The sequence below is a fragment of the Rhinolophus sinicus genome, chromosome 3 (genome assembly GCF_057876585.1).
Source record: "Rhinolophus sinicus isolate RSI-liver-muscle chromosome 3, RSI-T2T, whole genome shotgun sequence".
Lineage (NCBI taxonomy): Eukaryota > Metazoa > Chordata > Mammalia > Chiroptera > Rhinolophidae > Rhinolophus > Rhinolophus sinicus.
Genome location: NC_142503.1, coordinates 76,328,359 through 76,342,684, shown reverse-complemented (window position 1 = coordinate 76,342,684; position 14,326 = coordinate 76,328,359). Strand labels below are relative to the sequence as shown.

General features: G+C 33.7%; 1 protein-coding gene across 18 annotated transcripts in view; it reads right to left on the bottom strand.

Moving 5' to 3' along the window:
- The window catches only part of APC (APC regulator of Wnt signaling pathway), a 286,846-nt gene that overhangs the window by 42,070 nt on the left and 230,450 nt on the right, over positions 1 to 14,326 (bottom strand). For all 18 annotated transcript variants that reach the window (XM_074328601.2, XM_019727779.3, XM_019727781.3 and 15 more), the window contains one exon: positions 7,814 to 7,897. In XM_074328601.2, the coding sequence (XP_074184702.2) occupies positions 7,814 to 7,897 (84 nt within the window). The remainder of the gene's footprint in view (positions 1 to 7,813; positions 7,898 to 14,326) is intronic.

Below are 14,326 nucleotides of genomic sequence, written 5' to 3'. Positions count from 1 at the left end.
TACGTGTCTGGCTTCTTTTACTTAGCATAATGTTTCTGAGGTTAATCCATGTTATAGTATGCATTATTAATTTGTTTCTTTTCATTGCCAAACAATACTCCACTGAGGGAGCTAGCTCATTTGTTTATTCATTCACCAGTGGATACATATTGGCATTGTTTCTACCTTCCGGCTATTGTGAGTAATGCTGCCAAGAACACTCCAGTTAAAGTCTTTGTGTACACATAGGTTTTCATTTCTCTTGGACAGATACTGAGTTTCCCTGAAAATAAGACCGGGCCATATATTAATTTTTGCTCCAAAAGACGCATTAGGGCTTATATTCAGGGGATGTCATCCTGAAAAATGATGCTAGAGCTTATTTTCTGGTTAGGTCTTATTTTCAGGGAAACACAGTACCGAGGAGTGGAACTGCTGGGTCACATGGTAACTCTATGTTAAATATTTTGAGGAACTGACAAATTGTTTTCCAAGTGCCTGTACCATTTTACAGTCCCACCAGCAGTGTATTTATCTACATCCTTGCCAATGAGTGTTTCTGTCTTTATGATTATAGCCATCCTAATGGGTGTGAAGTAGTATCTTATTGTGGTTTTGATTTATATTTCCCTAACGACTAGTGATGTTGAGCATATTTTCATGTGCTTATTAGCCATTCCTGCATCTTTTTCGGTGAAATGTCTATTCAAATCTTTTGCCCATTTTAAATTAGGTTGTCTCCTTATTAATAAGTAATAAGGGTACTTTGCATAAAATTTTAATAAATATTTCTCACTGGCTATTTTCCAGAGATTTTAAAACCAAGCTACAGTTTTCCTTACAGCTCCTTAAATAACCTGTGAGAAAAGATATACAAGAAAGTGGTAACACTGGTTGCCTCATATATCCTTTTGTAACTTTTGGTATTTTAATCACATGCAATAATTATAGCCCTTGCATTACGTCCAGCATCTAGATCCTAAACTAGTTGTTAGCAGGTAGGACGAAGACAGTGCTATCAGCAATATGCTTGGTGGTGGGGAAATTACTTGGCAGAAATCTTTTCTTGTCTACACTGCATATGAACTAATTTATGTATTCATTCCCAGTTTTCTCCATTTTCTCACTTCTCCCTTTGATGTGTATTAGAAAAGTGACAATAATGGAATAAAGAAACTTCAAACAGCAAAATTTAAAAAAAGGGCTTTGGTTCTTTCTTAAATGTGACATGGCACCTTCCTTTAGTTTATATTCACTTAACTATTAGACTAAATGTAACAATTTTAGGCTCTGACTAATATAAGCATTTTTATAACAAAAGAAAACAAGAAGATATTGGATCACAATGGCAGATAGTTGGTCCCAAATCCAATTGATATGAGTAAGTTTTGAACAAATACAAAAAACATAAATGAATCTCTAACCTTCAAAAAACTTATAACCATGCTGTAAAATGAGGATTGCTATTAACGAAAGACAATTTCTTAGGACTTTTCAAAGGCCAGAAAATTGGTAAAATTTGGAAATATAGGCAGAGAGGACGTTGTACTGAGCAAATAACAAAAGTCAGGATAGTAATATTAATAGCAAACAAAGTAAAATTCAAGGTGAAGAGCATTAAATGGAATAAGGAGGGATATTTTGCACAAATAAAACAGTCAATCAACTAGAAAAAAATGTGAATATTGATTTAGAAATATGAAAATGTGTTAGATGCAGCCAAACAGTAATAATCAGAATATAAGAAAGATGGGGGTTGGAGAACTAACTGTAACTAAGGAAGCTAGAAAAACAACAGCATCCAAAACTCAAAACAGGCCAGTCCGGTGGCTCAGGTGGTTGGAGCTGTGTGCTCCTAACTCCAAAGGCTGCGGGTTCGATTCCCACATGGGCCAGTGGGCTCTCAACCACAAGGGTACTGGTTCAACTCCTTGAGTCCCTCAAGGGATGGTGGGCTCTGCCCCCTGAAACTAACATTGAACAGGGCACCTTGAGCTGAGCTGCCGCTGAGCTCCCACATGGCTCAGTTGGCTGGAGTGCGTCCTCTCAACCACAAGGTTGCCTATTCGACTCCCACACGGGATGGTGGGCTGTGCCCCCTGCAACTAGCAACGGCAACTGGACCTGGAGCTGAGCTGCGCCCTCCACAACTAAGACTGAAAGGACAACAACTTGAAGCTGAACGGCACCCTCCACAACTAAGATTGAAAGGACAACAACTTGACTTGGAAAAAAGTCCTGGAAGTATACACTGTTCCCCAATAAAGTCCTGTTCCCCTTCCCCAATTAAATCTTAAAAAAAACACACAACACACTTATATTAAAAAAAAACCCAAAAAACAAAATACAAAACAAAACTCAAAACAGAAAACCAAGCAAAAATATAAAATGTAGTGCTGTGCAATAAAAACAAAAAGCTGCTTCTTTTAAAATAATTAAAAGAGTGCAGTAAGTATGATTATGGAAAAAAGACACAGACAAACTATACTGGGAAGCCAAATGAATCATAACCAGAATACTGCATACAACAATGCCAATGAAACTGAAATGGGAGCAAAGAGGTACTGTTTTTGTTCTGTTTTGTCCATAAGAGTCAACATTGCGAAATGGGAGTGCCAAAAAAATTTATACACGACTTGTATTCATCTTTTGTTATCGGTATATATTGAGTATATACACTGGAGGTGCCAAAACATTTATACACATGACTTGTATTCATCTTTTGTTATCGGTATATATCGAGTATTACAATTTTAATACAGTTTTTTCCTTGCTTAAAATGTCTACATTTTTTTGGCACCCTCTGTATTACAAATATTTGGTTTATATTAGCTTAAGACCATTAGGTTAAACGGCTTTTAGGAATGACTATTGTACTTAAACTGCCTACTTAATGAATACATGTTTCCACATATTTCAAATTCAGATGCACTGAAGCCAAAGCGGCTAAAATATTTTAAAAGTCAGGCACGGTTGAAAACATTCTTAAAAAGAATAAATGAGCTAATAAACTTCTGGACTCTATTTTTCAAAAATTATACTTTTGACATTTGAAACAGTTGTCTTTCCTGTGTGTAGAGAGAGGTGTCTGCACTAAGTCTTTGGTTATAAACAAAACTGTTCATTATTTCAGCAAATACTCCTAAAATGAGTACATGGGTGGAAAATATGTGCTGGTAATGATAGGACATGCCGAATTTGTTTTGTATACAAGTTTTCTCTCATTATAAAAGCTGTACAGTTACTATAAAAAAATTCAAAACAAATGGCCAAAGTAAAAAAACAAGGAGGGATTAAGGATGGTTATTCACATTTTCAAATGATTTCTCATGCGCATGTTTACGTGTGTGCAGCTTTTAAAAAATGGGATCAAAGTGTGCATACTATTTTGTATATCGTAAACATTTTTAAATATAAATGTTTCATGTTTTTAGTCATTATGTTCAGAAAATGGCAGTATGACAATGTTTCATTCTTTGCATTCTTTTTTTTCCCATTAGGTCTGTGATGAGCGTCTATCTGGCTGTGTATTTGAAACTTTCCACTGATGCTTCTCAAGTTTGTCCTCAAATACTGGGCCAATTTTTCCTAGCAACAAGTCTGTTCTTTATTGTTCAATGTGGATTTTTATTTAGCTTTAAAAAAAAATCCTCTAGTCCTTCTTTACTCATTTTCCTTTACATTTCATCCTGATGCTATTTCATCCTAGTCCTTAGGACTCTGCTCCTGTTGCACAGACAGGTCTTCCTGTAGTTGACTTAAGAAGCAGATACTTTCCTGAAAATTTATTTTCCTCAAGACTCCCAGATGCTACTCTCTTTTCCTTATTCAGTGATAGTTTAGTTAAGACCCATGTAGGTTTTCTTTTTGTTCACCTATAAACAAGGTGAGAAGTGTCCAAATTCAGTGGCTGTCAATAGAGAGGTGAGGGGATGGTCTGTTAACTTACACTCCACCCTTCTGTATGGTGAGCAAAACCGAATTTCAGATACTTGGTTGCAGGGCTGACAGATATGCACAAGCCTCAGTAATAGTTTCTAGTGGTATGAATATGCTGTATTTGTGTTCCACTGAAATAGTACCTTCCTCTTACTCCCACTGCTTGGTCCTGTACTCAGTGATAGTATATTAAACATGACTTTTTCTAGCATGTGCTGCTTCTAATGTTTTAGCTGTCCTCAAGCTCCTCTCAAGTTCTTTATTAATCATTATCAAGGCATAATTATTAAATCAATCTGGATTGTAGAGGAAGATAAGTATAAGCATCTTCTAAATTATGGCTGTAGCTCTTTTAAATGTTTTCTTTTCATCACAGTTATACATTTAAATAACCATTAGTTCTAAAGGCTCGTGACAATAAACCGTGGTCTCTCACACTTGCCTGCCCTGTCCCATTTCTTGCTGTCTAAAGAACAAGAACATTTTCATCTCTTTCAGAGGATTTTTTTTGGGGGGAGGATGGGAGGGTGAGGGTGGACACACTTACCTATCTCTAAATAACCTGCTTGTATTGCTAGTTCTGCAGTCTTCAGCTTAACGCATAATTGACTGATTTCCTACTATGTAAGATGAGGACGGGGTTCTCTTTTACTAGCAGCCCACCTACACTCATCCTGTTCCTCCTTCCTTCCAATACTGCTTTAGAGTTAGATACATTTTTCATTTACATTATTTTGACTATTAAATTCTAATCATGGCTGATAGGTGTTATACTGTGATTGTTTTCCTTTACAACAACTTCTTGCTGTCCATGTGTTAAAGGTTATCATTTTTGTTTTGTGTATTTGGTGTTGTGTATTTATGACATCAGTTTCTCTCCTGTAAATATCCTTTCCTTTCAATAAATTCAAAAACATTTTAAGTATTCTACTGATTTCACCTTCTTACTTAGACTCATCTCTCCTGAAATCTTCTCAATTGTTCCAATATGGGCTGGTTACTTTGTCTATCATTTGTCTTATAATCTCCCTTCATCTTCATTCTGGGGAATCTTTCATCTCTTTCTCTTACATTGTATTCTCTATGTCTTGGATCCCAAATCTTCATTTCTCTAGCTTTACATTTCCATTTAGTTTAAATATATCCTCTAATTGCTTCCAGAAAATGGTTCACAAAAAATACGTATGTTTGAGACTTGACCTACCTGAAAATATATTCTATTTTCAAATTTAATAAGCAGTTTGACTAGAGGTAAATTTATAGCCTGGTATGGTATAATAAAAAAATATACTCAGTCTGTGTCCCTTTGTTTCTTGCACGGAACTTCAAAAACTTTGGAATTTGTGTTTGTGTGCAAATCAGGTGACTCAAGGAGGGCACCTAGATTACTTCAGAATGGATGATGGTCACCAGAAAGATCAACCATGTGACTAAAGGGTTGGAACTTTGGGCCAAACTGGCCTCCAGGGAGGGGAGGGAGCTGGAAATTTAATTCAATCATATATCTCCTTATTTAATCAAGCATGCTTACACAATGAAACCCTAATAAAAACTCTGGACACCAAAGCTCACAGCAGCATCCTGGCTGATGAACACATTTGGAGAGTGATGAGTCCAGATTCTTCAAGGACAGAGCATGCAAGCCCTGCATCCCCCATTGCTCACTTTCTTCAGATCTTGCCCTGTATGTTTCTTCATTTGGCTGTTTCTGATCTGCATCCTTTATAATAAACCTGTCATTGTTAGTGTAGAACTTTCAGTGTGTATGAGTCATTCTAGTGAATTACTGAACCTAAGGGGGTTGTGAGAAGCCCCAAATTTGTTAGCTAGCTGGGCAGAACTTTGGGTGGCCTGGCATCTAAAATAGGGGCAGTCTGATGAAGGACTCTGCCTTTAATCTGTAGGGTCTATGCTAACTCCAGGCAGTTAGTTTCGGGTTGAATTGTACTGTAGTATATCCACTTGGGGTGGAATTTATAGCATGCTGGGCAGAGTGCAGGTGGTTTGGGGGCACCCCAAAACTTGCAGCTGGCTCCTCAAGCGAGGGCAGTCTTGTGAATGATTTTACCCTTAAATGTGGAGTACACAGTAACTCTGGGTATTTATTATTAGAATTAATTTGTAGGATAGCCAGTCATGTCAGAGAACTGATGTTGGTACATAGTTGGGAATAATTTTCTTTCGGAAGTTTTAAGAAATTGCTACTCTACTTCGCAGCTTCCAGTGCTACTGTTTATATATCTAAAGACATTTGTGTGAAATTTGTTTTCCTCACCTTCTCTAGAAGGTGTTAGAATTTTTTCTTTATCCCTACTGAGATTAAATTTTACCATGATGTGCCTAGTATGGAATTGTTTTCATCTGTGATGTTGGGTAATAGAGAGGCCATTTTATCTGGAAAACTATGCCCCTCAGTTCTGGGGAATTTTGATTTATTTCTTATGAAGATTCCTCCCTTTAGTTTCTCCATTCTTTCTGGATTTCCTTTATATTTGGATATTGAAGCCTTCTAGAATGATTCTCTAATTTTCTCACGTTTTCTATTTTCCATCTCATTACCTTTTGTTCTACTTTCTGAGAAATTTTTAACCTTTCTAGAAATGAGTTTTCAGAAATGAGTTTTTCATTTCTGTGATCACAATGTTAATTTCCAAGAATTCTTTCAATTTTCTGAATGTTCCTTTTGTATACTATAGTTTTCTTGCTTTTTGGATGCATTACCTTTTATCTGAGAATACTAATGTTAGCTTTATTTTTTAAAGTTTTCTTCTTCCAGCATAGTATCTATCTTCATTAAATATTTCTTATTAGAAATTTAAAATGTCTGGTGGTCTTTAGCTGTCCATCCATATTTATGAGTGGGCTACCTATGAAAAAGTGAAGTGAAGCTCTATGCCTGAGGGATGGAGTTTGTCAATTATAGCTGTCCTGTGAGGTGGTCCAGGGGGTTGTTTTATTGGGGAATCCTCCAATGTCAGTATCTTTAGGTGTTTTTTTTTGGGTTAGTCACATTTCTTAGAGAAGTTGCTTCCAGAAACTTACCTGTATTATAAGCCTGGATGCCAGTGAGGGTATCAGCATTCAATAAGTAAATATTCACTTAATTTAGTTTTTAGCATGGTACACCTCCAACTTGAATTACATTGGACTTAATAATACCTGAAAACCATTTGTTTTAGCCTTTCAGGGATAAATCTCTCATCTTTTGCTGGGAATGGAAAAGAGAAGTCACCTAGCTATGCAGAACTGAAGAGAGGATGTGGGGGCTCCACCTGCTACCTAACAAATTTTCAATCATCCTCTTGCTTTTAGCCCCTTTTTTATCCTCATACACAGAGGTACCTAATATAACCTTCTGGAACCTTTTAGGATTCCACAGTACAAAACAAGTTACTTCATGACTTCCTACTGCTGATTTGGGGTAAACTCTCTACCATATGCTAGAAGAGTGCATTTATTTACCTGCTCTGTAGCTCCCCAAATTTTACCGATGTCACCTCCTCTGGTCTTCGTGCCTTTTTCATTTTATCCTTTTAATGTCATTTTAATGAGGTTTGTGGAGTAAGCATAGGTAAATGTGTATGATCAATTTTTACTATGGATTACACACAAGGAAATAGCTTATTTACTAGTAGATAATACCCAAATTAAGTTAGTTACCTGCTTGTATGTAAATTAATAACTGAAGGAAGGTATCTGTATTTACGGGTCTATAAATTTTAACTACCTAAAAGTTATGAAGCAATCAAAGTAGTCAAGGTTTTTGATAATTCAATTTTAAGGAAAAAACTTCTAAACACCTATATTTCAATGATGCCACATTAATTATACATATTTTCTTTTATTAGAGAAACTACCTATTTATACCGGCAAACAATAAAGACAATTTACTAACCTCTGCTTCTGTTGTTTGGGACTGTAAAAGCTGTCGTATACGAAGTATGTCCTTCTCTATTTGCTGAATTCTGGTTACTCTTCGCTAAAATAAAATAAGTGACCAAATTAGATTTTTATTAAAAACATTAGTGTAAATAATCATACTATGGCTACCACTTGGCAGCTAAGAGTTACGCCAAACCATTCTTATATAAGAAGTTACTTATGTATATATATTCACATACCGACATTGGGATCAGCTCAACTTTTTAAATGCATGTAACCTTACAAATACGTCATATATCAAATTGTACGATGCATATAGTATGGAAACTGGTATTTAAAAGTTATTTTCAAAATGTATTTTAACAAAGAGAAAATGATACCTGAATTTAATCTTTTATTTTAATCCAGATAGCAATGTAATGTAATGGATTTATATAAAGCATGGTATGCCTGTTAAGGGAAAGAGCATCTGATTTCTTTTAATAAGCATCAGGGTTTAAACAGTAGGATTAACCTTCCCCCTAATTATTCCTGTTACATTTCCGTAGTGCTTTCAGATTTAGCTTCCCCGAATACCTACTGCAGATAAAGATTACTTTTATTCCTAACACTGTGTTCACAATGATGGCAGAGCTTTTGCTTACCCCTATCCTGAGACCACCACGTGAAGAGAAAGCTGTAACTACAGATCAAACAATGTGGAACTGAAACTGTGGAAAAAGTGCTTTTAGAAAAAGGAAGATTTTGCTTTAATTTTTATAAATACTACTGGAAGTGACAAAATCAAATCTCTTGTATATAAAAACCTTGTCAATTACAATTATTTTAAATTAGCTTTATGACAGATCAAATACATAGGTTTTAAAAACAGGTACTGTCAATGTTGTATCATTTTCTGCAATAATTCTACAGTTGACATCTACGATTGAAGTAACAAAAACTGCATTATAAGAATAATTGTTTTGATGGGGGAAAAATGTCAGAACCTAGATCGAGTCATTTCCAAACTTTTTGATTATGCGCACCATCAATAAAAGATTACTGAGCATGTATACCCCAGTCGATAAATAAAAATACTGTAACAAATAAGTATTTTTACATAAGTATTTAAATAACTTTAAGTATATATAGCTATACAACGTACATATAAAATCTCCCCTTTGATCATATCTAATTTTCCTTAAACAAAAAAACCCTCCTGATTTTTATTACCATGGTAAAAATGCTTATTGCTGCTATTATCCAGTATTAACAATAAACAAACACAGTAAAGCTCAAAGAAGTTGTGCTCCCCTCACCCATCTCTCCCCCAAAAAATGATTCCTTCCTTCCTCCATAGATCTCTTCCTAACTTCCTTTCAACACTATAACTACACTGATTCTCTATCATGGTTCTGAAAATAGTGAACTTAATTAAGGTAAATAATATTCTCTACTTAACAAATCCTACCAAGTCTAATTTACATCATGAAAACATGCTGAATGAGAAATGCCTGTACTTCTGGTAGCTTTCTACAAAGATGAGTGATCACTTCCACAATCAGATGGTAAATATTTCTTGGCTTTACAGAAACAACCAAACTACACAAAATTACTGATTTTGTAATATTTGACTGTTTTCCCCTTTTTCTATATAACGAATACCTCTCTGCCAATAATGTCCTAAATTAAAATTTTTAATCTTTAGAGGATGAAAATAGGAAATTATATCTAATATTCCTCTACATGATACTACATTTTTTGTATTACCAATATGTCACTAACTCCTGAAGTCAAATCTATGTCTTAATGTCCACTGAGGTAGATGATTTCTCACATGACAACCTTCGGGCTTCTGTTTCTCAACACGAAAATAGAAGAAGCCAGTAGTATTTCTTTTACTTTCTATATGACAATTTTGAGTATTTATTAAATTATGTTCAATAAAATATGCTTAATTGTTCAGGAGTATGGAGTTGGTGTAACTTCTGAAAGATAGATTTTAAAAAATTATAGTAGTAATACAGTTCAAATGCAGATTCAGAATAACAAATTCCTCTTAACAAATTAGGAATAGAAGATAAATTAACTTGATAAAGGGTATCTACTAAAAACATTGAGTAAATAACAAACTTAAAAGTGAAATTATAGAAGAATACCCCTTTAAAGTCAAGACAAGACCAAGAAGACCAATATCACTGCTTTGTATATAAAGATGTATTTGAGTTCTTACACAATGCAAAACAAAGGAAAAACAAAGGACTGGAAAAGATAAAATTGTCATTATTTGCAAATAATAGTACAGTTTATATGGAAAAATTAAAGAAAACCTTAAATTACTGAGACAATCTAATACAAGTTCAGGAAGATTATTGGATACTTATTACTTAAATGTAATTTAGTAATATAATTAACGAAAATCCCATTCACAAAGCAACAGAAAATTTAAGATAACCCGAAATAAATATTAAAAAATGTATAATAGCCTTATGAAGACTATTACAAAACTGTATTGAAGGACATAAAATAAGACCTAAATGAAGAGAGATATAAATTAAATAACAATACTTAATATTTACTGAGTGTTTACAATGTGCCAGATTCTAAGTGCTCTGACAGGTACTAACTCATTTAATCCTCACATTTTTTATAGGTTTTCATTAGCTGTATTTTATCAATGAGAAAAATGAGGCAGAAAGAGAGTTTACCTAAGACCATAGTACTGGTAAACAAAGGTCTAAGATTAGAAGCCAGAAGTCTGGCTCCAGTCCGTCCTTTCAACCAAGAGTCAACAGTGTAAAGATAAATTCCCCTCAAATTAATTTATTTATTCAATGTAATTCTAATCAAAAGCCTGAATGGCTTTTCTTTGAGTTAGACAAGCTGGTATGAAATTTCAAATGGAAGAGTAATGAGACAGAATGTAACCACTTTTTAAAAAACAAAAATAAGGAGGACTTATCCTCCCAGATACCAAGATCTATAAAACTAGTGCAAATAAAATAAATGTGGTATCAGTGCAGGCATAGAGAAACTCAAATAAACTAATGGAACAGAGCTTAGAAATATCCAGAAAATATCAACTTAGCATATGCCAGAGATGGCATTACTAATCAATGGGGAAATAGTGGAGTATCCAATAAATGATAAGAAAGTTAGTTAACAATATAAATATGCATGTATTTGTGTACATATATTACATATTAATAATCGTGAATAACACTATATATCTTTAAATAGTCAATATTAATTAAATGAATATGATATACTGATTTATATAAATTAAATATTTTAAATTACATAATTATTTATACATACAATTTTAAAATGTATGTATACATAAAATTAGGTCCCTACCCCTAAAACATACATAATAGAAAATTTGAGATGAATCACATGCCTAACTGTAAAAATAAAACATTAAAATTATCAGAAGCATTAGGAGGGTACCTTTATGACTTTAGAATAGGAAAAAAATGTATAAATAGGTCCTAGAAAGCACAAATATGACAATATAATTAATTTAGCCTTATAGTAAAAACCAATTTTTATCACAAAGCTATTTTTTGGCGGGAAAGGGTTGTGATGTATGTTATCTATAACAGATTGGTATCATGAGAATATTAAAACATCTCTCAAATATATAAGACATTTAACATAATAGAAAATGGGCAAACATATGAACAAATAGAAAGAAAACCCGAAAGTCTAATAAACATATGAAAGATTCAACTTCAGTAGTATTCAAGGAAGTATAAACTAAATGACAAAACAATGTTTCATTGCCTAGTGGCTGTTAATTATAAAGTACTCACAAGTACTAGAGAAGACATGCAGAAGAAACAGGAATTCTCACATACTAGGAGTAGAAATGTAAATTGATAAAGTCATTTTGAGTACACTTTGGGAAACATTAGTTCAAAACACTCATACATAACGGGCAGCAGTTATGCTTTTATGTTTATACCCTAGAGCGTAAGTCAGCAAATTAGGGCCTGCTACCATCCATTTTTGTGAATTAAGTTTAACTGACACACAGCCAGGCCCATTTGTTTACATATAGTAATCTATAGTTGGAATTTTCCTACAAAGGCAGAGACACAATGTCTAAAACATTTACTATCTGGCCCTTTAAAAAAAAGATTGCTGATTCTTGAGGTAGAGAAACTCTTGCACATGTTTATAAGATATAAATATGTTTATCAGACTTGTTTTAACAGTGAAAAATTGTAAACAGCTTAAATTTCCATCAACCAGGAAATAGATCAACTATATTAAACTATATCATTCATATAATTATAAAAAAATATGACAATATAGAAGTGTAAGTAAACTTCAGTTTACCAATCCTCACTCCCCAGAAGTAAGCTCTATTAACTTGATATACATTTTTCCAACCTTTGCCTAGAGGAACGTAGGGATCACCATAATAGGTGTCCAAATAGTGTTGAAAAAATAAAGGAGTGAAAAAACAAACTGTTAACAGAGGTAGCTAGAGACTAATAACCTCACATAGGCATGAGAAAGAGTGGATTTTGTTTTACATTTTCCTAAATTGTTTACAGTCATTTGTATGTATTTTACTGGACATTTGCACTTTCTTTTCAATAAATTGATTATATACCTACCTATTTTTAAAAAGTTATCTTTTTCTTATTAATTTGTAGGAATTCTTATATTTTAGGGATATTAACCATTATTCCTTTATATGTTATAAATAGTTTCCCTGGTTTACCTTCTGTAGGATCAATGTTCTCAATTTTTATGAAATAAATTCTTTTTTCCCCCTTTATTGCTTTTGAGTTTCCATTCTTAGTTAGGAAGGCTTCCTTTGTCCTATATTTTCTTCCATTAATTTTAGATTTATTTTTCACATTTGGATATTTAATAAATCTGTAATTTTTATTGTATAGGTATGAGGTAGGGATCTGATTTAATTTCTCTTCTTCCAAATAGGTTGCTAGTTGTATTATTGAGTTATTTACCATTTCACCCCAAATTTATAATGTAATTTTATCATATAAAGATTCCATATATATTTTTTTTACTTTTATCTTTTTAATTATTTATTTCAGATACAGTTGACATTCAATATTATTTTCCATTAGTTTCAGGTGTACAGCATAGTGGCTAGATATCCCCCCCCCCATTAGTCTAGTACGTACCGGGCACTATGCATAATTGCTGCAATATTACTGATGGATTTTCTATGCTGTACTTTACATCTCTGTGACTATTTTGCAACTACAATTTCGTATTTCTTAATCCTTTCATCTCTCCCCCCAAGCCCAAGATCTCTTCCCTCTGGCAATGATCAGTTTGCTCTCTATATAGGACAGTGCGTTCCGCTTTTCACCATTGAGTACGGTATTAGCTGTGGGTTTGTCATATATGGCCTTTATTGTGTTGAGATATGGTCCTTCTATTCCTACTTTGCTGAGATTTTTTATCGTAAATGGATGGGGGATTTTCTCAAATGCTTTTCTGCATCTATTAGTATGACCACATGATTTTTATTTTTCATTTTGTTTATTTGGTGTATCACAAGAATTGATTTGTGGATATTGAACCAAACTTGAATACCAGGAATGAATCCCACTTGATCATGGTGTATGCCTTTTTTAATGTATTGCTGAATTTGGTATGCTAATATACTGTTGAGGATTTTTACATCTATGTTCATCAGGGATACTGGCCTATAATTTTCTTTTTTGTGTGATTTTTTTTTTTGTCTGGTTTTTAAATCAGGGTAATGGTGACCTTGTAAAATGAGCTTGGGCGTTTTCCCTCCCCTTGAATTTTTTGAAATAGGTTGAAAAGGACAGGTGTTAATTTTTCTTTGAATGTTTGGTAAAATTCACATGTGAATCCATTTGGTCCTGAACTTTTGTTTGTTGGAAGTTTTTTTGATTACTTACTTGATTTTGTTAGTACTAATCTGTCAGTTCAGATTTTCTGTTTCTTCCTGATTCAGTCTTGGATTGTCTATTTCTAGGAATTTATCCATTTCTTCCAGACTGTCCAACTTGTTGGCATATAATTGTTTGTAGTATTTTTTTATAATCCTTTGTATTTCTGTGGTGTCAGTTGTCACTTCTCTTTCATTTCTGATTTTATTTATTTAGCTCCTCTATTTCTCTTGATGGGTCTGGTTAAAGGTTTATCAATTTTGTTTATCTTTTCAAAGAACCAGCTCTTGGTTTCATTGATCTTTTGTATTGTTTTTGTTTAGCTGCTATTTATTTCCCATCTGATCTTTATTATTTCCTTTCTTCTATTCACTTTGGGCTTTGTTTGCTGTTCTTTCTCTAGTTCCTTTAAGTGTAAGGGTAGATTGTTTGAGATTTTCCTTGTTTCTTGATGTAGGCCTGTATTGCTATGAATTTCCCTCTGAGGACTGCTTTTGCTGTGTCCCACAGATTTGGGGTCATTTCATTTTCATTTGACCTTTGCCATTTTAATTATGATGTGTCTTGATGTGGGCCTCTTTCAAGTCATCTTTTTTGTGATTCTCTGCACTTCCTGGACTTGTATATCTGTTTCCTTT